This window comes from Zosterops lateralis (assembly GCF_965231275.1).
Source record: "Zosterops lateralis genome assembly, chromosome: 7".
NCBI classification, from domain to species: domain Eukaryota; kingdom Metazoa; phylum Chordata; class Aves; order Passeriformes; family Zosteropidae; genus Zosterops; species Zosterops lateralis.
In genome coordinates, this window is record NC_139767.1 from 4,235,211 (window position 1) to 4,262,838 (window position 27,628).

Below are 27,628 nucleotides of genomic sequence, written 5' to 3' on the forward strand. Positions count from 1 at the left end.
AGAGAGGCTTTAGAGAAGAGCCACAGGAAATAGTACCTTGTCTCTTGGAATGAAGTTTAGGAACTCAAGCAGCTAAAGCTTATTTTGGCTGAATGTGAAGGTGTAGAGGCAGATTCTCCTCTGGAAGTACACAGCTAAGGAGATAAAGGTTGGTTAAGGATGGCACTAAGTCTAGCAGACCAAAAAGGAGAGTTGGGTGTCTGTGAGGTATAAAATGGGTGAAATCTGAGAGACACTCAAAGCAGCAAAATGCCAGTGCATTTCTAATGAAGGTTATTAATCCCTGGAATGATTTCCTGTGGTGATGTTCTCTTCTCCAGCACTAGACTTGTGAAATCAAGATGAGTTTGTGCCAAGTTGGAGGCAGAGGGTGGTGTGGCTGCTCCTGCCATGTGACACTTCAATGTCTGTGGCAATAGTTTCCAGCTGTGATCAGCTCTTGGCTCATGGTCTAAGCTAGAATGTCCTTTGAATTTTGATTCAGAGTACTGAGTTGGACACAGACAAGCAAATCCAGCTGCTGAATCCTGAGCTTTGCCTCCTGTCAGCTGTGAGTGAGACACAGACTGAGAGTTCCACCTGACTTTACACAGGATTTCTGTTCTGTTCACAAATGCTTGCTCATTACCAGTTAGGTCAGGTAAAATTCTGAGTTTTCAGACTGTCCTTTGCTAGGGGAGATGAGAAACTCATTCAGATCTTATCTGTGCTTTTGTCAAAAAGCTTCATGCTTTTTTTTTCCATTCTGATGTAAATTTTTAATGACACCATCTTGACTTGCTGGTGAACAAGATCTTTTGCAGACATATTGGCTGTTTTATCAATAGAAGATAATGTCGAAAATAATTTCTGTAGTTATCTGAGATTGAGCAAATGATAAAACAGGGAAAGATTATGGGATAATGTGAAGAGCAGGGGCTGTCTAGTTCTGATTGAGCTTTTCTTTGGTTGTGAGGAGGTAACTCTGTATTTGCCTGTTGTGGTACATTTCTCAGCAGAGCTAGTAGTTTCTCATACTAAAGAGTTGTGGCATTTCTGCAGAAATCTGAGAACAAATACAACCTCATCATCAGGATAAGGGCCAAGCTTTGGTTAAACATGGTCCAGTCATGATGTGATCCCTGGTTTGTCAATGATACAAAGTTTTCTAGTAATGCCTAAAGGAAAACTCTCTGAAATGCAATAGTTTTTAATGAAAAGTGTGAACTTTTTCCTCAAACAATTTATTTTGGGCTCCCAATACTCTGCCTGTGACATAGAGTGTCCTTTGGAAACATAGGATTTCAAAGCAATACACCAGTGTTGGACATGTCTTAAAATGCTCACTTGGATTTTTGTTACGTGTTCTTATTGTATTTACTGTTCCATTTAAACTCATAGTTCTTTACTTGTCATAAATGCAGTAATGTTTAGATACTGTCACTGAAATTAAGTAATACAGATATGTCTCAGAAGGCACAGAAGATGTAAAGCACCACAACATGAGTGAAAAGAAGTGGTGACAGTGGAAAAGTAGAAGGAAACAAAAGGATGAAAGATGCAGTTTTGTTTGTTGCCATTTCTTTTGCCCAAATGAATCCTGCAAGGTTAGAATCTGTTGGCCTGATGTCAGTGTGGGTCATGCTGAAGAGGAGACAAGACACTGCAGTCCCTGCTTTTGGCAATAGAGTATGTTCATCTGAAAATTGCTCAGAAAATAACACTGGGAACGTGGGCCAGGGGATGCAGATCCTGTAGGCTGGTGGGTCAGAAGTGAAAAAACTGTGGTGATGTAGTGGACTGGAGGGAAAATGTGCAGTTCCAGAGGGGCAGTTCAGTGTCATGGCAGTGGCCAAACCCATCTCCTCTGAGTTCCCAGCAGGCTTGAATCAGCCATGGGGATATTTTCAGTTCATGCCAGTGGTGTCTGTATCCATGGGCATTGCTCTGTTTGAGTGAATAGCCTTCCTTAAAAAAAATATGTGCAAATTTATGAAATAAATCACATCTTCCCCTGCCCCTGATGGACTGATGAAGGGAAAAAAAGAAAAGGTAAAAAGCATCCCTGCATTAAAATGGACCACTAGTTGTTACTACGCAAAGTCTTAATCACAGCAGGGATAAGAGACAAAAAACAGGTTGAAGAGATAATATATTTGCTTTGGAAGTGTCCCATCTCCCATAGACATGCTTTTCCCTCCCTCAGTGGCAGTGGTGTCCTCTGCATGTGAATAATTTGGATGCAGGCTAAGTTCAGTGCTGTCTCACTTCAACTACGGGTGAAATCTCTCTACTTTCAGTTCCTGGATCAACCAGTGGGTCAGGGCTGCAAATTCCAAACTTCAGGATGTTTGAGTCAACTTCTAATCAATGGATTTTTAAAACAGGGGAGCAGTTTCCAGGAAACTTCCAGTGACTAGAAGGATATCACTGAGAAAGCAGCCAAAACCTATAGTTGTATCAGTATGTTTGTAAATACTCTCTTAAGGTTTCATCAGCCTTTTTGTGCTGCTGATTCCTTAAATACTTCAAAAACACATATTTTTGAGGTGGAATGAGAAGCAATCCCTGTCTCCCTCATGAAGAGGCAGGGAGGGAAATGGTATTGGAACCTTTCCTCTGCTTGGGTTTTTTTTTATTATTATTTTTTTGACCACTAATGAGCTTCAGACTCTGTGAGACCTAAAAGGCACAAAAAGTCAGCAGAATCCACTGCCTGCCAGAGTGCTGTTACTTAGGTTTGGAAACTTGGTGGAAATAGGAAAGGAAGGGAGTTGTGACTGAAAGAGGAAAAAGAGGTTTTTAAGCTGGATCACCTTTTCCCCAGATGCTTGGCCTGTTCTGTTCTGGAATTTCAGCAGCTGTCAAAAAACAAGTTTCTCTAACATTCAGAAGCTCCACAGATAAAGCAGTAACTTCTGGAATTTTCTATCATACAGAAATTTGGGAGAAGGAAAGAGCTATTTTACTAAATTATCATTTTCCTCAATGTGGGCTGTGCTGTACTACAAAATAATTGTAATGAAGGAGCAGTTGGAGAGTTGGAGTTGCTCTTAACAAACACAACCCCGCGGTCAGCAGAGCTGAGAGCAGAATGATGCTCACAAAGGCTGGTTTCCCTTGGCTCCTGTACTGGAGTGGATGAGATTCCTTTGGCTGCCTGTGGATACCAAAGAGAGCAGTGGCAGTGGGTGAGTTTGCAGCTTCTGTGCTCAACTTTTCTTCTTAGGATGGCCTTTGGGGAAATGCTGGCAGTGGGATGATGACTAGAATTAAGAGGAGTTGCAAGATACCCCAGAGTTTCTCTCTGCTTCATTTGGTAACATAAGAATGACTGGGAGATGAGTGATAAGTAATTAACATAAAAGAACTTTTGGGCATAGTATTGTATAAGAGGTGATCCTGTACAAACCTGTGTCAGGAACAGGATATCAGTTTTATATGAGTTTTTTCCTCAGTAAGCAAATGGGGTTTTCTAGTGATTGATATAATGTGTGTAGGATATTTAGACAGTATGCTATTCCAGTAAAACAATAGTGATAAATCCAAAACCAGCATCAGGCATACTCAAAGAAATTCCTCACACTCTGCTCTTTATCTGCCTTCAATTCTTCTCTGTATTTATGAGCATTGGCTGCATTTCTTCCCTGCTATGCTCCACAAAGATAAATTCTGCATATTTAGAACTCAAATGATGAGTAGCTAAAATCTGTGCTGAAGGTAACAGCATCATGGCTGTTACTGGTGTTCTAATAAATGTCTCAAATGCTATATTTATATAAACATGCCAGGGCAGAGTGAAGTGTGACTGGTTTGATTTAGGCTTTGAAGGAAAGATTTTTACCTGTAGGTGTGCATGAATGTACATAATACATGAAAGATATGGATATACATATTTCCAAAGACATCCTGCTAGAAGTCCTCCATGCACTTTCATTTCAAACATAGGTCCAAAAGATGCTTTAATGCCACCACTTCTTAAAAAACCTCAGCTGAAACCCACTTAAGCTCTTATTACAGAATAAATTATTGGATATGACAAAGAACTTGAAGATTGCTGATGCCTTAAGTTTCAGCTTTCATGTTTTTCACATTCTGTGCTGCCCAGGGGTACAGTTCTGAGCCTCACATTAAGTGTCACTCAGCTCTTCATAGAGTAGGGAGAAAAAACAAATCCTTTTCCTGCTGGACACCGAGGACAACAGGTACAACTTTCAGGTCCAAAAGCACAAACAACTGAAGAGAGAAAGAAGAAGGATGGGACTTGATAACCTGAAGCTGTAATTGGACAATTAAACCCCAAGATGCAAATGGACCAAAACTTATAAAAGTGTGAGACCTTGTGACCATTTGTCCATTTTGTGCCCATTTTGGGTCCACCTTGGGTGTAGCCCTGGTCAGGCTCTTGTCCTGCCCAAGGTGTGCCCTTAAAAGCCTTTTAATAAATATCTGCTTAATAAGTATCTGTCCAGTCTCTGTTCCAGGTCAGCCTTCCCAAGGCACCACTGGGAATACAATGTGATAGTTCTAGTCTCATCTGTTTATCCCATCCCATTTTGTTATCATAGAATCAGAGAATGGTTTGTGTTGGAAGGGACCTGAAAGATCAACATGTTACACCCCTGCCATGGGCAGGGACACCTTCCACTATCCCAGGTTGCTCCAAGCCCCATCCAGCCTGGCCTGGAACAGTTCCAGGGATTCAGGGGCAGCCACAGCTTCTCTGGACAGCCTGTGCCAGGATGTCTCCACCTTCACAGAGAAAAATTTCTTCCATATATATAATCTAAATGTCTCCTCTTTCAGTTTTGATGCTTGGTTTTTCTCTTCTGCCAGTGTCCAGTGCTGAACCTTAGTCTGATTGTTCCCTTATGCGCAGGGGCTTGTTCCCCTTGGAGAGGTGCTTGGGCAGAGGTTGGGGCTCCCTTCAATGTACAGAGCTTTTTTTTCATAAAGGAGAAACACAAAATCATAAAGACTTCAGAGGACGGAATCTGCTTCAGAATGTCAGGTCCCCAAGTACAATCCTTGAAGGCTCTCTGCTGTGAAATATTCCTGGAGCTTGAGAAAGCAAATGCTTGCTGTCCCAAATGACTCAAGGAGTCCTGTTGAGTGTTCTCACCAACTTAAACAAAATATCTGCTCTGTCCTCTTTAAATCTTCTGAATGATTTCTTTCAGGAAAGGCAGGTATAAGAAGAGAGATCAATGCATTTTCTAAGAAAGATATTAATTTGGGAAATAAAGTAAAAATGAAGGACATGAGATAGAGAAACCTCCTTGCAGCTCCTTAGAGGTAGACAATCCACCTGTGCAGTCTACAGGCACAGTCAGGTGTGAGTTTCCATATTTCTTCTGTTGAATAGCTCAATTTCAGCAAACACTTAACAGAACTTAAGTGAATTACAAGCACTTTCCAGCAGTGGAATTCAAAAAGTGTTTAAAAAAAAAAATAACAAAAGGGAGAGCACAATATTCTGGTTTTTTTACTGATAGTTATTTAAAACACTCGTGAACATCCCTTCATGTTCTCTATTCTTTGTACTTATAAAAACCAGTTGCAGAGCAACATGTTCCAGTTGTGAGCTACAGTGTGTATTGTCTATGAGACATGGCTCAAAACTGGATGTTTTGGTACCTGCAGATTTGATGTGGGTTCCACCATGTGTTTCTCCAGTGAGGGGACAGGCCCTGCCATGGGTTGTGCTGCTCCGTGGTGGTCCTAGAGCAGACAGCAAATGAACAGCAAACAGGCCACGTTTCCATTGGAGAAAAGTGTGTTTTCTTGATGAATAATCTCATGTACACAGGCATGATGAGCCAGCTGATTGCCACTGTTTGCAGAGAAGCAGGCTGAGTTGATTGCTTCTAACTGGAATTCTTTATGCAGAGAGAAACTCCTTGTGCTAATGCTGATGGTTTTGGTTTCAGAGCAGTCCATCATCATCTCTGGTCATTACAGCTCTAGTTTCCTTTATTTAAAGCAAAATATTATTGTTTCCAAAGAAAATTATAAATATGACAGCTTTATTAGGCAGATTGCTCTTTTATTTGCTGAACTGGCTTCAGCTGTGAGTCCAGTCTAGTGGGTTTAACTGGCTTTGTGTCACAGACAAATCAGTCTACATTATATGGGACATGACTTGGCATATATTAAAAAGAATGTTCACCTGTTTATTTAAAGCACAGGCCTCAAAACAGAGTCACTGTGCAAGCTTTTAACTAGTATTATTTAATACTGTTATTAAATAGTATTTCTTATTTAAGTTGAGGCAAAAAAGAAAAAAATCAGCCTAAAAACACCAGGGGTGCAAGAGATTTTATTGGGACTTTTCAGTTTTAGAGGAAGAGAAGCCCATAAAAAACCTTGATATTGATGCTGTAATCCCAGAGATTTCAGTAATTATTCCTAGTCAGATGTAGTAGCAAGGATTTAAAATTGAGAGTTCTTAGTCATTTATAGTGAAAACATAATAGAGTGGTAGTTCTAAATTATGCCGTTCAGATTTACAACCAGTTTTAAAGAAATCCATTTTGCACTGTGTGTGATAATAAAAATGCTACAGATTTTTAATCAATACATGTTAATGTGTAGAATGTTAGGCTGTATTAATTTTCAAAGCTGTACTCAATTTCTTTTTCTTTATCCTCATTTACTCTGCTGAGTAAAATGAGGACTCCTCCATTCTTAAAAAAGAGGTGTGAGTAGAACACACCTTTACGGGCATGCCTATAAGAACCAGTGTGGGCAAGGAAAAAAAAGTTTTGTCAACAGGTTCATTGTTTGTCCACATGAGCCTTGGCCAAAGGGAAAGCTGTGTCTGCTCTTTAGAGATGTTTAAGTGCTGAGTGGACCCAGGCACAGACTGCAACCCTCAGGTCAGTTTGCACCTTGAAAAGTTGTGGCTTGTTGAGAGTTTGCCCATCTCTGGATTAAATGTGGAATTGGTAGTAATTGTGTAAGTGTGAGATCAGCTGTGAGTTAAAATTTGTGTTTACTCGTGATTAGAACTCCTAATCTGCACATAAATAGGGCCATTTATCAGTATTCACACACCTTCATGTTAGGAGGAGAGAGGGGGAAGGCTACCTTGCTCTTGAAAAAGAGTATAAAGCAAAGCAGTCTTGATGTGAATAACATCAGATGAGTGATTGCCACCCCTGGGGTGAACACCAGGCACTCTGGGCATCGTGGCTGTCCTAAAAGAGTCACGAAATGGACAACCCATCACAAGGTCTCACACTTTTATAAGTTTTGGTCCGTTTGCACATTGGGGTTTAATTGTCCAATTACAATTTCAGATTATCAAGTCCCATCCTCCTTGTTTTCTCTCTTCAGCCCACCATTGTTTGTGCTTTTGGGCCTGAAAACTATTGTAAAGATTTTAGGTCTTTGCACAGCAGAGAGAGGCTGTTGAAACATCCACAAATTTGCTTCCCAGCCTGGTTGTTTATCTTGTATATTTTAAATACTAAGATTATCGCCCCAGGATTAGTAGAATCCGTCAGATCTCTGAAAGGGCAGCTTCAAAGTTGGCTGGAACCCCCACTGATGGAAGGGGTGAGGAATGCAGGATGTAGGAATCATCCATCAGGAAAAATAATGCCTCGGTAACAAGGATTTATGAGAAGGAGCTGCTTAGCAAACACTCAAGGTTGTAAAGGATCCTGTTTGGATATATAGATGAAAACTCCAAGGAGGAGAAAGTTGATAGAGGCACTTGCAACCTTCTAACAGCCTGGCTTCAAAGCTCAGTTTCTTCACATCTCATACCAGGTGGGACAATGCCAAAGATGGAGAAGCAGGTGGTGTTTGTCAGCTTTACTCCATGGGGCACAACTCGATTTCCTCTCCCCTTTCAAGAGTGTGAGACCAGCCGTGTACTGTACATAGCCGTGTACTCATCCAAATCAGTAATTAGGCTTTAGTACCTGGTCTGAGGGCACTGTGGGAATTGCAGCTGTCCTGATCTTTTGGAGTGGATGGAATGGTACGAGCATCCTTGTCCATCCTGAAATGCTGACTTTGAACTCAGAGTCAGCTTTGGTGTGTGGGGAGTGGGTGTTACGTGTTTCTAAATGTGAAAACACAGTACACACTTGAGAAGAAATGCATATATATTATTCATTTCTCCTAAGGGAATACTGGAATCTTTCTTTTAACTCTTAGCCACAGATAGAGTTTCTAGTTAAAGAGGCAGGATTTTCATGTTGTGGGGTTTTTTTTTTCCTCCCACAGCCTCTCCAGCTGATGCCTTTTCCAGTTACTAATTGGGTATTCTCTCCTCAGTTGAGGGAGGGATGTGGGATAGCAAAGTAATTATATGGGGTTGAACTATGATTCAGGGCCACGTTCCTTGGGCTGCTAAGCCTGTTTTCATGAGCATGAAAATCCAGAAACACCTAGCAGAGATTGTTTCCATGCTGTGGAGTAGATTTCCAGTGTGTAAAGGAAAGCAGAGGCTGTATCAGGAGTTTCCTGTTGATAGGTTAGTGGTGGAGCTGTAAGAAATGTGAGCTAGGATTGACTGGATTGACTTTTAGCTGTCCATTAATTATGCTGGACAGGCAGGACTGACATGGAACTACCTCTCCTTGCTTGACTTCAGCTTTTCTGAGCCTTTTCAGTCCTCCATGCTTTTAAAAATTACTTAACATGATGGGGGGGGTTGATAATGCTTTTTTTTTTTTTTTTTTTTTTTTTTTTTTTTTTTTTTTTTTTTTTTGTCTTTTCAGCAGCATTGTTAATAGAATTAGTTTTTAGTGGGCAGTAGTCTGAGGGGGGCAAATGTCAGGAATTACACTCATGGAGGTGGCTGTGGGACAGCAGTGTAACAAAAGTAAGTGGATTAAGCCCTTAATGCTACTAGAGAAAAGGAGATTTGTGTGGCCAGCTGCCTGTGAAGCCAAACAGTTTGTCAGGTGCATATACAAAAAAATGATTGGATTAAAATAAACCAAAATGGGAGAAGGTTTTGTGCCTTCAGCAGCAGCTCTGGTCAGTGCCACCTTGCAGGGATATGTATTGAACAACCCCAGCAATGGCCCAGCAGAAAGGTAAACAGCTTAATGGAATTCATCAGGGTATTAAAGGTAAGGCTCTGCAAGCATGAAAATAAGCAGAGAACTGAGGCAGGAGAACTGTTGATATTAGCAGAACAGAGAGAAAAAGCAAAGAAAATCCAACAAACCCCAGTGGTGGGGTGGCACCCTGAAATCTGGGTTTAGGAAATAATCCATGTGTGGTTGAAAGCAGTGGTGAAGTGATAACAGGGAGCTGTGGCTGCACAGACTTGGCACCTGGTCCTGGAACAAATAAACCACAGGGTTGTTGACTTTGAGGTGGATATGCCAGATTCTTTAAGCTCTGCACTCCAAATCACAGAGTAAGCACTGGGGTTAGAAGGGTTAGAAGGGGCAATGTGTTTTAAGGCTGGACTCCCTGGAGGAGGAGGTGGAGGTGGTACTGGACTCGTGTTCCCCAAACACCATAACCGGTTTCCCAGCCAGACAACATTCCCCTGCCTTTATTGGCAAGCTTGAAGTTTCCATCATAAAGTCTGTGAACTGCAATAGGCCTCTGTGTTCATGTGTTTACCCTGGGAAAACGTGGTAGTGGTGCTTTGAATACTGGATGTGGTAGTATGAGGCTTTCTCAGAGGTAATGTAGGTACACCTTCTTGCAGCATAGGTGAGATGGCACTGCTTCAGGAAAGGTTGTAAAAAGAAGAATAAAGGGTTGGATAAAACAATTTAGTATTTCTGAAGGAGACTAAAATTTTCCATAGCTGTGTGGTACATTTTTATTAATAGGCTGTAATGTACCTTTCATCATCATTCAGGTGTAACTGAGGGAGGCTTTTAGAGCACAGCAGTGACATTTCCACAATCTTGACAACAGTTAATCTGTTTCCTGGGCTTACCAGGCAATGGTTTCAGCACCATCTCACTCTGCAGTTGTCATGCTGTGTTTTTACCCATCTTTTCACCCATCTTTTCAGCAACTGCCCACCCATTGTTGGGAGAATGTTAAATGCTGTGAGTGTGTTCATGTTGGTAAGTTTCTGGCATGCTGTGAAAATGCCTAATTTAGAGTACTGCTTTGGGTTTTCTCTAGAGGGAGCCTGATTTGTCCATTGCCTATGTAGGTGACCTCCAAATATTGCCTGTGAAGTTCCCTCTCACTTCCTCCATACTCAGGAAGGCACTTTGTGTTGGTAGTCTGGGGATTTTTCATTGGCTTGCTGTCCCCTGGATGCAGGAGCCCAGGAGTTGGTGCGGGTGGAGGCAAAGTCAGCCCAGGCAGATCTCTGGCAGGAAACTGCAGATACCTGTGTCCTCATTTTGCCATTGCAGATTTGCATTTGCCATCAAAATGCATGTTGTGTTTTCCTTGTCCACACGACTCCTCACATGTGCATGGGGGTTTGTAAACAAAGATAGAATCGGTATAATGATTAAAACCAAGCCAATTCCTACTATGTGCCAACGTGTTTGCCCTGACTTCCCATTGGGGCTGGAATTCAGATCGTAAGGCAGTTAGTGAGCTTTCCATGTGACTGTGTTTTATGTCCCCAAGCATTATTTGGTCTCTGGCCCTAGCTGTGAAAGTAAAGTCTCTGATTCTGATTGCCAGAACCCCCCTGATTGCTGCAGGAGTTATTGGTGGCCTCTTCATCATCGTCATCATGGGCCTGACGTTCGCCGTGTATGTTCGGCGCAAAAGCATCAAGAAGAAGAGAGCACTGCGAAGGTTCCTGGAGACTGAGGTGAGCTCACAGCCTGCCTGGGAAGAGATGCTGGGCTTGGTCTGCTTTTCTGCTAGGGATGTTCAGGTCTTCAGTTACCAGAGAGGCCTCTAGAAATCCTTTTGCTTGTTTGTGCAAACTAAACTGGTGAAAAGAACAAAATTATTTCAGATTTTCTGCACAAGCACAGATTCATGGCTTCTGAAGACCAGGAAAAGTTCCCCATGAATACAAGAAGGTGTGTCCCACTAGATTTCTCCACTCCCATCCTGCTCTCCACTGAACTTCTATCCCAGTTCATCAGTACATTTAGCAGCTCTCATGCTTTAATATTACAGTTTCATTCTGGCCCTATTTATTTTAAGGCTAAAGTAAGTTCCTTCAGCAAGCTCTGGTACAAGCTTCATGCCTAAAGGCAGATGTTGTAATTTACTGTTGTTCCCAGTGCCTACAGTGCCTTTGTAGTCCAGATTTTGTCAAAGCTGTAATGATCAGCAAGTATCAGTAATGATTATGTAATAATTATGTATTTTATTAAGCCAAGATACTTCACAAAGCTTAACCAATTGAAGTTCACAGTTCTACTGGCAAAAATAAATGTAGCAGAGCTATAGCAGAGTGCTGTGACAGCTCCATCCTGCTCTTTGAAGTGTCATTAGTGAAGGGGGCAATCTAGAAAGTATATTTAAATATAACTTTAAATGTATATCTGTCAGCTACTGCAAAGGTGATTACTGCCATCTCCTCAGTCCTATACTTGAGGCAGTTTGAAAATGATGGTATTTTTAAATTAGGGTACCCCTTTGTAAGATAATAAAGCTTGGAAATGCTGTTAGCGAGTGACTCTTTGATAAGGCATTATTAGCAGTGCTGCTTTCACTTCTGTTCCAAGGGTTCTGCTCCCACTCATCTCCACTGTCGAGCCTGGGAGTAAATGATTTATGCATCCCCAGTCTGTTTGCACAAGTATCCTCATGTTTGGCTAGAATTTGTGTTGCTTGTTAAACACTGCTCAGCTGTATAGAAAGCTTAACAGTACTGAGTGCCTTTAGATGAATAAACCTTGCCATTGTATCAGCCCCTACTTAAGCATAAATTATTCTAAGCTGGTGGTTCTCCTTGCATTGGCTTTGAAGTCCAGGTTTCATTTTTCATTTGGTCAGATAAAAGCTATGTCTGGCTATAGTCCTGAGGGACCAGGGCCTCCTACTGAACATGTGGGGAAGCTGCTGTCTTGGCTGAGAAACTGAAGATTAAATCAGGAGCATCCTGAAATAAACACACAAGCAAATACCTTTGGTTGAAGTCTCTCTTTCTAGCTAGAGGCTGTAACAGGATTTACTCTCTCTGTAGATCATTCTCCATAAAACTCTACCAGCCTGGTTCTAGACCCCCACAACACATCCTGACCTCTCCCTGCCATTTCTGTATATGACTGTGGCACAGAACCTCTTTTCATCCTTCACAAACTGGTTTTGTTAGATTTTCTTACCCATTAATTGCCAGATACTGGTATTTCTACCTAAACAAAACTAATTAGTCTGGTCAACAAATTAAGTAGTTCATGGTGCCCAAAGAGCCATAGAAGTAGTTCTCAAACTGCAGAGCATGCTGCATTTAGCCTTGTAAACAGGCAGCTTTGAAATGCTGCAGTGGTTTCAAACTAATTTGAGTAGGAGGAGCCCTGAATTATTTTCCTCATCCTGTAAAGGAACAGAATGTTTTCCATGTGTTGTATTGAGTATTGTCTTCCACGTGTATTTTTTATTTATTTTTAAAGAAGCATTGTTTTTCTGGCAGAAAACTAATCTAAGAGCATTTTTAACTGAATGTGCCATTGTGGCTCATTTACAAAGTTTCTTGGGACATCTTGAGCAAATTGTTTAATTGTAGTAAATTAGTGGCTATTATAAATTAGTTTTCTGCTCTAAGGTGTTTTCTCTCTAAAGCTGGGCTCCTGTGTGGTGAAAAACAGAAGTTCAGAAAAATCCTCCCTTCCTCAAAACAGAATAAGAATGTGATGAGCCATTTAGTCCAGGCCATTAAAAAGAAATACGGCCAACTTAAAAGACACTAAAATGGGCAAAAATACGATGTGGTACACTGATAATAAATGCTATATTTCTGTCATGTAGAAAATATTTATACTGCCTCCATTATCAAAAGTCCTTGGATGTGTTACTCTGACACCAATTCCATTTCCAGTTCATAATTCCATCACAAGGTTTCTGGTGGAAATTATTGTGTTTGAGTGAGGACTTGCTTTATCAGATCTCTTGGTTTCGTGGTGTTTCTGATTTGCTTTTGAAGATGAAAAATGTCTAAGAGTTTGCAGGGCAGTGGTCAATAGATCTCAACCACTGTCTTGTTCTAGTGTTTCCTTGGGTTGGTTGGTCTCAGTATAAACTTCTGATGGGTCTTGATGTTTAGCAATGTGTAGGGGAAGGGAATACAGGTGATCTTGCCCTGACTTGCTAACAAGTAACAGCTGTGTTAATTACCTGCAGCCTTGCCCCTAATGGGTCACATCTATATCCAATAAAGGTAAGTGAGATAAAGGGAATGGGCTAGCCAGTGAGGGAGAATCATTATGGAGGAGCTGTAAAGGACAAGGAACCTTGAGGAAGAGGGGTGGAGAGGATCATGAAGAAGCAGGATCCTGGGCAGAGAGAATCCCTGCAGTGAGGTCAGTCTGGCTGTGCAGTCAGAGCCTGTTGTTGGCACCTGCAGTCACGGTCTGCAAACTGATCCCTGCAGTCAGAGCTCAGCAGGAAATAAGCAGCAGTCAGAGGCTGCAGGGGAAACCTCCAGCAGGAGCTTGGTGCAGGCAGAGTCAGTGAATGGTTGGGGTCAGGATGGCTAAGGTGTAAAGAGGAATAAACCAGGGTATTGTGGTTTGAAAGCAAAACGAGTGAGAGGCTACAAGTCAAAAATACAATTTAATAAGAAGAAAGGTAAAATAAAATAAAATAAATGCAATAACACAAAGGACCACTGACAGAGTCAGAATACAACCTGAGCAGGATGGTGGAAGCAGTCCAGCTGAGGTGCTCTTCCTGAAGCAGTGATCCTGTAGAAAGGTCTGGTAGCTCTGGTCCTCTGGGAATCCAGTGGGTCAGGGCTGCTTGCACTGTCCCACATACCAGCTTATATCCAGGTGGGACTGCTTGGCTCCTCCCCCTGGGCGGAGCATCTCACAATAGGACGAGGAGTTGTGAAGTGGGTCCTTGATGACCCATTAAACAGAGATAACTCCTGGAGGGAGTTACCTGTGAGTCATGGGCAAGGCGTTAATGGGCCATTAACAGAAGACAGCCCAAAGGCAGGGGCCTGGGAAGACACTGCCCCACTTGGTTTAACAGTTCATGAAGACGGTGATAGAATAAATACTTTGTGTACATCCTACACTACAACCCAGGACACAGGGCCCTTTTCATGCTGTGGTGAACGAGAAGTCTGTGTCTCACCTCATTTCTACTCTCTAACAAGAAGGCTGCTGTAACAGCAATGTTTGAGATTGTTGGATTTTCCTTTATAGCTTGTGGAGCCCCTGACCCCAAGTGGCACAGCACCCAACCAAGCACAGCTCCGCATCCTGAAGGAGACAGAGCTGAAGAGAGTCAAGGTCCTGGGCTCCGGAGCCTTTGGAACAGTGTACAAGGTGAGAGCCTTCCCCATACAGCCCTGGGTCCCCTCTTTTAACTCTGGACCAGTCAAGTTCTGCTTTGCACCGAAGCAGCCTGTCCCATGGGTGGGTTCCTGAGCCCTGGGAGAGAAAGGATACTGGAATTGTGTGCAAAGAATGCGTCCTCAGGGTCAAATGGTGACATGCAAATATTTTTTGGTGAGCAAAGACATGTCAGCCCCAGTCATTTTTATGTGCAAGAGGGCTCACAGGCTGGACTGTCCTGCTGGCAAAGTGCAGCACCAAGGTTTGCCCTTCTGTGCTTACATAAGAGCAGGACACTTTTGAAAAGAAGGATAAACACTGTCTTTTGTTTCACAAGTGTCATGTGGGTCTTGCAACAGCTATCATACATAGTGAAACAATGCCATTACCTAAACTGTAACACTTCTTGTTTCTTCCATTTAAATAAATAAAATGAATTATGTCAGGGCACCCTTTAACAACTGGCATGTGAGAGAGGAACCCACAATGGAGAAAGTACTTCTCTTAAAGAAGTATTTATGTTTTAAGATCTGTTGGTCATGTCCAGATCTCAGAGGCATGAAGTAGGGCTTAGTGGGCAAGTCAAACCAATTCCCCAACCCTTTGGGAGCAGCCCAAACCTGCCAAATCAAGGTGGTAAGTCAGAGCACCTGCATCTGTCCTCAAAGAGGGGAGAAAAGGAAGCACAGACCAGGTCACTATAGCTGCAAGGTCATGGGAATAGATTTATGAATAACAAGTTTGAATACACTCAGATTATAATAAAATGATAGAGATGGATGCTACAAGGCTGATGAGAACACAGCAATAGTCAAGAATGATGGAAAAGTAGCCCAAGACACACATAATTTGTGTATTTTAATTTTAAACTTCCTTTTTAGACAAGGAAGTTGAAGTTTTTGATTCTCAGGTATTAAGTAATTAGACAAACAGCCCTGAAATGTTTCACTCTAGGTATATTATTCTCAGGGTGTTCTGTTCCTGCATGATGTTATGATCTGATGATAATCAGTTTTGAGAGTTTACTGATAGCTTCAAATTTGAGCATCAGAATCCAGACAGAAAATTTAGGGGTTTCTTAATTATATCCAAATCAGTATCAGAATTTTATCTGAGTCACTAGAAAATGTGCCTCATGGCCATGCTCCTGTTGCTCTTTAGAAACCCTGTGTCCTGGTTTGAAAGATAGGTGTCTGCTAGGGAGGGGCAGGGCCTCCTTTGGAATGGAGGATTCAAACCCTCTCCATCCAAATTATTATAATTTAGAAAATTAAAGGGGCTCTCAGGCAAAGATACGGGGATAGCGATAACAGTTCTTTACTGGTGTGTATAACCAGGCAACCAAACAACAACCACAGCATTAATAATAAACAGAAGTGAGAGCGCGGTAACAGCTCCCCAAGCGCGGCACTTTCCCCTTGGGTGCAGTTCCGCTCACAGCCAGCAGGGGCGCTGGTGGCTCCCGGTGGGCGGGGCATGTGTGAAGATCCCCCGCGGCTGCAGGGGGCGCTGTGGGGCGGGCTGGGGCAGGATGCAGTGATGGCGGCTTTGTCCCAGATGGGAAAAGATGGAAGAGCTGGATCAGAAACTCCAGAGCTGAGGCTGAAGACACGGGAGGTCTCAGCAGGCAGGGGATGGAGGCTACAGAGCCCCAAAAATCCTCAGAGCAGTGCTGATGGAACAGCAGGGGGCCAGAACAACACCAGCCCTGCTCCCAGCGTGGTGACAGCCTCTCCTTTAGTGGGGCAGGGGATAACCAGGTCCCAGTTCAGTGGCTGCTCTCAGGAGCAGAAGGAAAACAGGCCCGAGCTGGGCCTCTGCAGCAGCAAAACAAGTTATTTTCCCAAGCAGCAGCTGCACTGTCACTGTCCAAAGGCTCTGATCAGTGAGTTTCTCCTCACAGCTGTCTCAAGCACCCAGCCATTAGTGCTTCTTAGCAACGTAATGGGAGAAATTCCACTGTAACAAGGAAAGGAAAAAAAAAATCAACCCCCTCAACACCCTGTTGTGGACAAGAAAATCAAGAATGTTCACTGATACAAAATGTTTTGGTTTATATCAGAGCTTAGTGTTGATGTAAGGAATAGTTTTATGTAATTTTATTTTGTAACTTTGTGTATGCTCAGTTCTGAGTCTTCTAACCGATCTGCATAATATGTCAAACTATGTCAAAAAGAACTATAACTCTGAATCAATTTCTTTCTAATTGTTGTCTTATTAGTCTTCTGATGCCTTTTTTTCTTTTTCTAGGGGATCTGGGTCCCTGAGGGAGAAACAGTAAAGATTCCTGTGGCCATTAAGATCCTGAATGAGACCACTGGTCCGAAAGCCAACGTGGAGTTTATGGATGTAAGTAAGACATGAGCAATGTCTTTGGGGTTTGGCAGGGGAGGTGTCTTTCTGTAGTCCATAGAGGCTGTAAAGACAAACTCCTGCCACTTTTCTTTCTTTATATTTAAATAGCAGAAGGAGGCATGTACACAGCACCTGGCAGGGCTGTGTTTTCCACTGCATGTGCCACAAGGTACTTGGAGTTTTCTAATAAATTGTTTTTCTATCAGTATAAGACTAAAACTCCTCTGTCTGATGTGTTGGATATTTTATCTTTCTGTGGCAGAAGAGCCATGGAAGAGAAAGGAGGAGTTGCAGGGGAACATTTTACCATACATACAGGTCTGTGTTGTTCCTGTGAACTCACAGGAACAGAAATTCAGCTCAGTTCTCCTTCACTTTGGTGTTCCAAGAGTCTGGGAGCTGGCAGCAGCAGCAAAGCATGACAGGGAGAGGGGGAAAAAATAAAATATGCTGGATTTAAAAGTCCTTTTTCTTTGCTAATCTGAAATACCATGGATAAGAGGTCAAGATGGTAATTTCCATGAATGTTCTATGATCACAGAGGCTTTGCACTCAGTTTTCAGTTCTGTGTCAAGATCAAGGCTCACTGACTCCATGAATCTGTATCTTATTTAATGACAATTTTTTGTCGAGTCATAGAAATTTGCACCCTTTCTCTAAGTCCCTCTTGTGAACTTGACAATTGCATATGACTTTAGGTCTTGCTGATCTGTTCTGTGTGTAGGTCTAATTTGTTATCATTAATGAGTCTGTAAGCCACAAGGAGAGAAGGTACTCCCATTATATAGTCTATTCTTCCACCTAGAAGTGAACAAAAATGTGCAGTTATAGATTTATGTGTCCCAGACAGCTGCTTCATGTGTGAGTTCCTAGGGAGTTGAAGGAAGGGATTTCCTGTGCTTTTTACTGAACACTCCATATTTACGTTGGTTAGATCGTTTCCAACCTTGATAATACTGACATTCTGTGGTTCTATTGCATTCAGTAATTGTTATGCACAAATAATAAATAAAAAGGCAGTTTTGGCACTGTTTAAAATGAATTAATTGCACTAAAGGGATAACAGGTATTAGATATTTTTGCCTAATGGACAGAGAGTCTTACTAATAATAGAAGTGCCTGAAGAGGAGAGGTGGGATCCAGTGAACTGGCTGTCAGTGGTCAGTCAGTGATAAATTCCAGCCTAAAGGTGAGGGAATTGTTTTCTCTGTGTGAAAGTCAGTGGGACTGAGCAACTTGTACCAGATCAGGATCTGACCCCTTGATCTGATAGAGAAATATTGTAATATCTCCTCCTCTGATACTGATTAACCTTGAAGCAGAGAAAACATGAGGTCCTTGGTAAAAGGCAGAGTTTCTTGTCTGAGGTTTCATAGCTCAGCTTAGGTCAGTTCAGTTCACTGGACCATACTCCCCCCAGTGTTTGCATCAGAACATCTGATAAATGGCTCAGAAATGAAGAGGCTTTTGGGAACTCTGGAGGTTTTTGACTGTGCAGTTCCAGTAGGAAAGGTTTCTCTTTAAATTAATAGTTGCTCCTGATTCCCTGACCCTGTGGTAGCAATATGAGGGGAAAATTAAAGAGTTTTTTAGTTCTTGAGGATAAAAATAATCCTTAGGGGTTTTTTAATCACGATAAAAAAGAATTAGACTTCATCATTAGTTGATACAAGTGGCAATAAGGAGAAATATGTTTTCTATCAGTGCTGCTTTTGATATATGTGCAGTTATTTGTAATCCTTTTCTGTACTGCACTGATGAAGATGATTAAATTTCATTCTTGTGAAATAATTACTCATCCAGTTATACAGAGGTTCTTGCCATCCTTACCTCCTAAACCAGTTGTTACTGAAACAATACATGTTCAAAGAGAATGACCTAAGAATTATTTATGGTTTTAATACGACTACTCCTCCCAAAAAAAGACATAGTTTTAAACATTTAAAAACTTTAGGCCAAAATTTAAATTATGGGGAGGTAACCTAAATACCTTTCACTGAAATGCTAGTTAGAGTAAAAAAAGTGTGTTGTTCATTCTTATTTCAAGACTTCAGTCAGTATAGGTATTCTGATAAAACTGGATACTGTTTACTGATCTTATTTTATGAGGAAATATTCAAATGCACATCTGCAAGCAAAATGCATCAGTTGTACTTCAGTAAAAAGAGTGTTAAGAATAATGGTCGTTGGTTAAAAGCACTTGTCAGATTTTTACTGGTATATAGGTGGCCAAATGCCACTGTGAACATGGCGGGGTTAATTCTTTCTTAAATAAGGGTCTGACAATGTTGGTAGTGAATGGGAAGAGGAGGTTGGTGGGAAGGTGTCCTTATGTGAGTCACACCCTTGGCTTTGGTTTTTTTTGTCCTTGTCAAGTACAGGTGTGCTTTTGTCAGCAATTATTTCCTCCTGGATGGGGAAAGTCCTTGTACTTGTAAGTAAAAGTGAGCATTCCTTGTAGAAAGGCCCTGGGAAATGGAAAGCCTTTGGTAAACAGCACTTTGTGTGCACAGGGAGTACGTGGGACACTCCAGAAATGGCTGGTGTAGATGTTAGTGGCACTGCCCATAGATCTGGTGAAAACTCCTAATACTGGCAGAATGTGAGTCTAAAAGTGCTCTGCCAGCTCCTGAAATTCTGCTAAACGTTATGAAGGTGTAAAGAAAAACAGTTTGGCTGCTGGGCTGCCATTTCAGCAGCCTGGAGCCCTGCTAATGGAGCAGTAATGACTATAATGATATAATGCCTGATGTCAGCCCTGCCTGCTCTGGCCAAGCACCTCCCATCAGGAGGTGATGAATTTGCCATCATCCAAAAGCACAGCCCTTATTTGGGATTTTTCCTGAGGGAGCCACAGCAGAGTCTGTTTTCCAGGCTTTCTCCCCCCATTTCCAGGTAGCCCTTTCCCTCTGCTCCCTGTGTTTGTCCCCAGATTCTGTCACTGCAGTAGGTCTGTGCCTGCTACAACAATACAAGCTGGAGTCTGCAAAATAACCTGGGCCTTTAGATGTATTAATTGTTACAGTGACAATATTAGTGATACTGATATTAGTTGACTGTGTATGGCAAATGATCAAGCCATCAAATGGCTTTGTATGGCAAAAGCCATCAAAGAATTTTTTCCATTCAAGAAAGAGGGGGAAATGTGGGAAATGGATTTGTAGAGAATTCTCAAAGCCTGACAGAAGGCTCACATAGTCTTGTACATCTGTATGCAAACTCTGAGAGAAAATATGCTGACTTAGGCCATGGAATAGGACAGACATGGTTGAGAGAGAAGTGGAACTGGAAACAAGTTTCGAAGTATGGCCTTACAAATAGACCAGATATTTTGGAGAAGTAGAACTATGAAAGATGTCTTGTAGCAGGACCCACGAGGGGTATTTTTAAATGATTAGTTTAAAAGTATTAGCAGCATTATGTGGTAAATCTGACCGGCCAAAAAAATGCTCATGTGTTGTAATTAGGAAATAATTTGGCTTCTGATTGTGGTGGTGTGAATTATAACATCTGTACTGTCTCTACTGTCTCACCCTTCACATGAGACTGAAAATAGAATAAAAGGTTTTAATACACCTCTCAATTGCCCCGTCTGTGGGTCAGAAAAAGGTAAAATCTGACAAGAACCAGAATGCACAGGAGGCCTTCTATGGATTTATTTTCCCCACACACAGATTGCTGTTACTGTTTTGTAAAATGTAGGTTTACCCTCTTTCCCCACATACTTCTGGGTGTATGTTGATAATTACAGAGTCTAAAGGATTTCCCCCTCAGCATGGTTGTGTGCTTAAGTTGCAGGGCACAGTTTCTGCCCTGGCAGATCACACTCCCCTGTCCCCAAAAGGGGGCTGGAGTTTGAATTCAGAGTGCAAATGCTCTTGCTGCTGCTCAAAGGATGTGTGGGAGGGAGTCACCAGCAAGACACGGGGGCATCAGGAGGGGGCTCCATGCTGCTCCTCACCCAGGGCTGGGAACGGAATATCTCATGGCCCTGAGCTTTATGGAGGAAAGAGAATCTTGTAGCGAGGAAAAAAAGGCAAATGTGCAGCTAAGAGGCTACTTGATGGTAGAGCAGAGACTTACAATTTAACTTGGGAGAACAATTTCAGCTCCTCAGCCTCCATTTGTTTGACTGTTATGATTGTCTGGTAAGTCAAGTAGCCATTGGCCTGGTCAGATGGTTTAACATCAACCCAGATACTCAACTGACAATGTAATAAATCCTAAAGACTTGCTGCAGTTGGAGAGCATAGCAAACAGCCTTTGAGGCTAAAAACACGTTCTTAAAAAACTTGTCATGGGGAAACAGACAGCTGAAGAGGGCCTTTCCTCTAAGCTTGCTGCTTCCAGGAAGTAATCCTATGAGCTGTGGTTGTTTCCAGGATTTTGAGCCACTTACAAGTTTAATCTATCCTCTCTGCATTTAAATGCTCCATTATCTGTTAGAATATAATTAGAGGCTGCAAGCACAAGTCAGCATACACAGAGTTCCTTGGGAGTCCCTGAGCTCATTGAGATGAAGACAGTTTGACTGATGGTGGTCAGCTGATATTGGGCCAGAAGCTAATAATAGAAGGCAGCGCTGCTTAGCTAGGTGAGAAAGTTAACTTGGGAAAAATTAAACTGAAGGCTTTGGGATTTATGGTTGGAAATAAATTTCCCATTCTCATCTGTTTCCTAGTAAGAGAGCTTCAGAGGCAGTTGGTTTCTTTTATGGTTTTATAATTAAGATCTAGGGGCTTTCCTGGCTTGGTCCGTGCTCGCTGCAGTCGCTGCTGTCTGCAGTGGCAGCACTTGGAGTGTGGGAGGACATTTGTCACGCCAAGTGCAGAGGTGGTAAGTGACAGTGACCTCCATCAGACGTGTAGCAGGCAAATTAAAGCTGCATGTAGGGGACTGACACCCACATCTTTTATTTATGTCTGGCCTAATGGACTAAATTAATAAATCACTCAGAAGTGCTGCAGAAACAGCTTTTTCTAAATTGTACGCCTGTCTTACAGTAAAGACAAGCCCTCAGCTTGAGGATATCAATATCAAACTTATCTTCAGTTCAGAGGATTGAAGACAAAAAAATCATGTAGCTAACTAGAGAATTCTTCCTCCTGTTCAGCTGAAACCCCACAGAGAGATGGAAAGGCTGGAGATACAGCTAGCTAGTCAGGTGAAGAAGGTGAGAGAAGACTTACCTGTTCTTGGTTTCCACTGTTGGCTTTAGACATAGGAAAGTTCTAGGCTGAAGCTTTTGGTTCTTTGGTTGGCCCAGGGTGGAATTCACAGAGCCCTTGAGGCTATGGACACACTCTGGGATACACAATTTCTCAGCTGACACAGGTGCATTTGCAATCAGTCTCCTTGTAAAATCCTGCCTTATGTGACTGTGGGGGTGACTGGAGAAATATTTTTTAATATTTTTAATTCCTTGTACACATCGTGCTCCTGCTCAGCCCAGTGTTTGACCCAGGTCTTCAACAGGCCATGCAGATGCTTCTGACAGTCTGAAAAGACACTGCTAATAACAGTAGTGGGATCCAGACACTCCACAGTTGTTCCACTAACTGCCTGGCTGCTTGGGAAATACAACAGAGTTAATCCTGAACCTCAGTTGAAAGGGCAGGTTTAGGATTAAATGAAATCCTTTATGGCAGCAGTGAGACATTTTTCCTTATCCCCTTTTGCTGTCATTTCCGTACACATCCTGCTTTCCAGCTGGCATGAGGGGTCTGTAAGCGCTGCCTGCCTCTGTGCTCCAGCTCAAACAGGTTTGCACTCCATTCTGTCAAGTTGCAGGAGGTGGGGGACAAGGGGTGACAAAACTCCAGTGATTGTAGACTTCCTTTTGTGCAGCCTCCCCCTCCTTCCCACTCGTGCACACTGGCAGTGTGAGCAGAGCCACTTAGCAGGGGAACTGTCTGCTATCAGTCCCAGGCACAGAAGCTCACTGTGATTGCAATTACAATTTCCAACTTGTCCAGAGATGCCAGAAATCCAGCTGTCCTTGAGAATGCTGCATACCATGCACAGGCCCCAAGAGTGCTCAGCCTCTGCAGAAGCTGGAAATGTGATCTCTGATGAAGGTTAACTGCTTTTAGTCATCTGAAGGTTAACTGTTTCAAGGCTACTTTTCCGTTCTTTCCATCTAAAGCAATAATTTTTCTTTAAATATGTGAAAGTTTTCTTTAAAATTTTTCTTTTGCTTGAGTTATTTTCCCCTCCACAGCACGTGGAGGGTAAAATGTGTGTGTATGTGCAGGGGGAGTTAATTTTCCATGTGCAGGATTGTGTGCCTGTGTGGTGAAAAAAAATGCACAGCCAGACAAGCCAGGCTGCTTGGAAATAATTCTGCTGGCAGAACACTCTTAACTGGAAAATGCAGTGAGGGAAAGTGAGTTTGCCTGCTGCTGGTGATGGGGGAAGTCTGAACCCTACTGAAATCCATGGGAGCTGTGAATTGGTCAGTGAATTCAGCAGGGCAAGGACTCACCTCTAGGGTAATCCTTCCAAGAAGTCTGCCACAGGTTTAAAGAAGAGTCCCATGCTTTAGTGAGGGTCTGGCATTATGAGCCACTCCTAAATGAGTCAGGAAGTACATTCAGATGCTTTTTGTTCTGGCAATTGCAGAACTCCTTATTTCAGGTTTGCAATGCTTTCTGATGTGGAAACCCTGCATAAGGTTGGGTAAACCTGTGCATGGGAAGAAGATCAGATGAGAGTGTTCATTTATTCACAGGGAAATATTGCTGTAGATTAACTGAAAGTATTCAAGAGTCTAATCAAATTCAAGAATGACTTTGGGCTGTAAAATGTGTGTGTATAAAGGAAACATTTTGAACTGAGATCTTTTATTACACTCTCTATTTCAATGTATAAGGTGCTCTAATAACAGGGTTGATTCTTGTCTCCTTGGTGAGTACTTTTGGTTACTGAAACATGAGGTGAGTTACTTTCTTGGCTGTGTATGTGATTGTTCTGAAGGGCAGGATCCCAGACTTGCCACTGTTTTATCAGGACACAGCAGGAGAGCAACACTTTTGGAAAAGTGTTTAGAAATTGAACAGGCAAAGGATGAGACTATTAAAAAAAAAAAAAAAAAGAAAAAAAAAAGGCAGAGAGGTGATGCTAGGAGTATCATAAGTGGTACACAATGGTTTAATTAGGGGACTTAATCAGGAGCTCATGGGATTTGTATTCCATGATGAGTTTTCTGTTGTATTCAGTAGTTCTTGGCATTGTGCTGTATGTTTCCACCCTTTACCAGGGGTTGGATCTGGGCCTGGGTCAGAATGCTCTCCTCCAGCTTCTTATTCTCCCTGGGCTTATGTGATCATATCTGGATGTGGGCTTTTAGGAGAGTAACCTTACTGCCTTCAGTAAAAAATTTCTCTTGGATGCTGTAAAGCCATGAATTTTGGGGTCATCCCAAAAGGATAGCACCTGCAGGTGTGGGGCTTTTCATTTGCACAGCCAGTAGCTGGTGGTGTTTAAGAGAGGGGAAATGTTACCTCTGCAGGCACAGATCCTGCTGGAGTGCAAGGCTGCAGCTCACAGGCTTGTCACTACAAACAGGAGAAACAATCTTCCTGAAACAGCAGCAAAGTGGCTGGGGATGCTGGGATTCTTCTCACAGTCTTGCTGAAATTGTGCAGAAATAAAAGTGGCAAAAACACAGTAAAATTATTAAATTAAAGAAAATAAGGTTCTTTAATAATGCTTGATATATTATGAGAAGAAGCTGACACAGATACCCAGTTTTAAAGCAGAGTTTGGCACTAACAACAGGGTGACAAGTGTTGCCTTATCACTCAAACTGAAAACCTGTAGTTAAGAAATAGCTTTGCATTCCTTCTCTGTGCCTCCAGCTCCTATTAGCAATACCAAATAGGCACATGTTAATGTTTAAGTTCCTAAAGGGCACCGTGTCTGCCGGAATGTTGCCAAACTGATAAAAAATGCAGCGTTTTATGGGACCCCTGTTAATAAAAGAGAGGTACTGTTTCCACAAGCTTAACTGTAATGCATCCCAAACAAGCCATCACTGGTTTGAGGTTAACAGCAGATCTAATGAGGTGCCAAGTCAACTTAAACTTAAGGGAGAACAAGGCTTTTTATGTTGTGAGGAAAAAAAAATCCATGTGTACATAAAAATGCTGTGGCCATTTTTAATAGGAATTTGAGGGTACAGAAGCACAGGCTTATAGGAGCCAAATTTCAACTATCACTGTCAAAACACATTTTACCTCCAAATACTGTAGTTTGCAGTACTTCTCCCTCAGTGCTTTGTTGCAAATAATCCCACCAAAAAATGTTTTCTGTGCCTCAGCACTGATCCAGACTCCTCTGACACATCAGCAGCTGTCACAGATTGATAAAAATAATTAATGTCTGTTTGTATTAATAGTCTGCCTGTTATTTACAAGTGATAATCAGATACTCCTATTGCTGCTTGTGATGGAAGAAATAAGACAGGGAAAGGTGGTTCCTGCCTGGCTTGCTGATAATCTTTGCAATATTCTGCCAATACCTTTTAGATATCAGTGCAATAACTGGGATAAGCAGTTAAATTCGAGGTGACACTGGGGCTGGCAGTCCACAGAGCAGCAGATGCTGGTTTGACATGCCTGGTCCTTCTATGTTGAAGCTGTAGCTCCAAAAAAAGGAGATTTTGCAGAGCAATATTTTCCATACTAATTATGGTGTTGCTTCTTGTGATAATACAGCATCTCTTGGACCTGTTGAAAGTGTGGTAAGATTGTCCCTGATTCACTCAGGACAGACACAACAGATGAAGGGGAGAAGAATGATTATTGCTACAGCAGTTTATAGATGGAGTTCTGAATTCCATCAAGATCCCATAACCTCTGAGCAAATTAATTAATTTTTAATTGATTTTTAATTATATTTCAGGTTTTAAATTGCCTTAGGCTGTTTATGCAGACAAGCAAATACTATATGAGGGGTTTTTTTTCAGACAAAGAAGTTTTAGCTACTTATCCACTGAGAATGTGCCTAAAATGTTGTTTTCATTAGCTTTTGCCCAGTTCAGGTGTTTCAAAGGTGCTGAATAGTGCTTGATGTCTAAAGCAAATTGTGTATTAGCAGCAGGAGAGGTAGAATAGGTATTCTTCCCTCTTAGTTACTTGCAAGGTGATTACAAATGTATCCTGAAGGTTTCTGCTTCATATGGAGTATCAGGCTTTTAATTACAGAGGCTAATATGCATTTTACAAAATAGAATTGCATATGTTTCTCATAGGCCATGGTCTAGTTTTATATGCATGTTTTACATGACAAAAGACACAGAAATGTTCAGAGAATTATGGTTATGTAGATTTTTGAGCTGTGGTGACAAATTGCAGCTCTGAAGTCTCTCCATGATGAACTTGCACAGGTAAATTCTGAGACATGGAGCAGTGCAAATGTAGAAAGCAGCTGAGGTACAGAGAAGAGTTTATCTGATAGAAAGATAAGATCTCAGTAGAGGAGGGGAATGTGGGCCAGGGATTGGCTACAGGCAGTTCCCAGGGCTTTCACTGACTGGGCCATGTCAGTGGATAGGCAGCCCCTGGGCAGAATCTTTTTGGAAACATTCTCCAGTGTCAGGGGTGCTTTTGCTGCCTGGGCAGTGCCTTGTGAAAGAATTCAGTGGGATTATTACTATGCATAGAAGCAGAATTTAGCTTCTTGTTTTCTGAAGCCAAGCAAATTATTTTGGGTTTATTTTAAAATGAAGTCTTGTTGGTTTAAATCAGTAGCTAGAGTCACCAGCTAAAAACATAAGTTCCTCTGAAAAGCTATTTTAATAACCAAAGCATTTGGAAAAAATGGTATTTGAACTGAGGAGAGAAAATGAGTTTCCTTGTTGGAATTGTTTTCTTGGCAGAACGTTGAACAAATATTTCTAGATAAAACATTTATTAACTTCCTGAAACTAAAAAGAAGAGTTTCTGCTGAAGCTTTTCAAAAGGAGCTATATTCCAGTGAATTCCTCAGCCAGAAGATGTGTTTTGAAATATGATAGCGATTGAAGCACCAAGTTTTATCATTTTCTGAATGAACTCTGGTGAATTCTTCCTTTGAAGTAATTTGTTTCAAAATTCAGACTTATGTTCATTAGGCAAGAATGTTGTCACGTCCAAACTGAAATGTTAAACACTTTGTGCATGTGGTTAAATTGTGGGCAGCAGGGAACCATTTCCCAGAGCATTTCTGAGGGGCTGAATGCTGTGTCCTGCCTGGTTTTAACCAGAGGTGGGAGATGTGTCTGGTTGCTCTGTGACAAATGTCTTCATCAGGCAAAGAGCACAGATGGGAGTGAAACTCCTGACCAAAAAAAGAGTTATTGATGTCAGTGTTGATGTGACTGCTTGGCAGTCAGAGCAGAGTATTGTGGAGTTCCAGAAAACACCTTGAACCACATTGTGTCACCTTCTAAATATTTGTAGCTCCACTTAAACTTGCAGGTCAGCCCTCTGCAAAAAAGTGAGGGATATTCCTCTCAGTGAAGTGCTGCAGCTTTCTGGGGCTTTGGCATTTCACTGGCACAGAAGTCCACATAACTGACCAAGGAACTGACAATTGATGTTGTTTTGAGCTGCAAGGAATAGATGGATAAATTATATGTAACCACACTTCGGCTCTATAAAAGTCATGTCAGATAGTAATTGTGTTGGTTAGAAAGGCTGATGGTGGAACACCTATGGATACTCTTTCCTGCTTTTTTATTAAATGTAAGCCTCTTGACTGCTGATCTTGGCAGTAAGGTGCAAAATGGGTGCTGGCAGGAAAAATGTCCACAGTGTGGATGGGGTTTCTGCTTTGTGATCAGGCTGAAAATGGACCCTGCTTCAGATCTGCATGGCACATGCACACGGCTGCTC

General features: G+C 41.9%; 1 protein-coding gene across 2 annotated transcripts in view; it reads left to right on the top strand.

Moving 5' to 3' along the window:
• Window positions 1-27,628, top strand: part of ERBB4 (erb-b2 receptor tyrosine kinase 4) — a gene marked incomplete at its 5' end in the record, with an annotated part of 578,832 nt that overhangs the window by 452,469 nt on the left and 98,735 nt on the right. For both annotated transcript variants that reach the window (XM_083864953.1, XM_083864954.1), the window contains 3 exons: window positions 10,615-10,747; window positions 14,265-14,387; window positions 16,647-16,745. In XM_083864953.1, coding sequence (XP_083721079.1) covers window positions 10,615-10,747; window positions 14,265-14,387; window positions 16,647-16,745 — 355 coding nt within the window. The remainder of the gene's footprint in view (window positions 1-10,614; window positions 10,748-14,264; window positions 14,388-16,646; window positions 16,746-27,628) is intronic.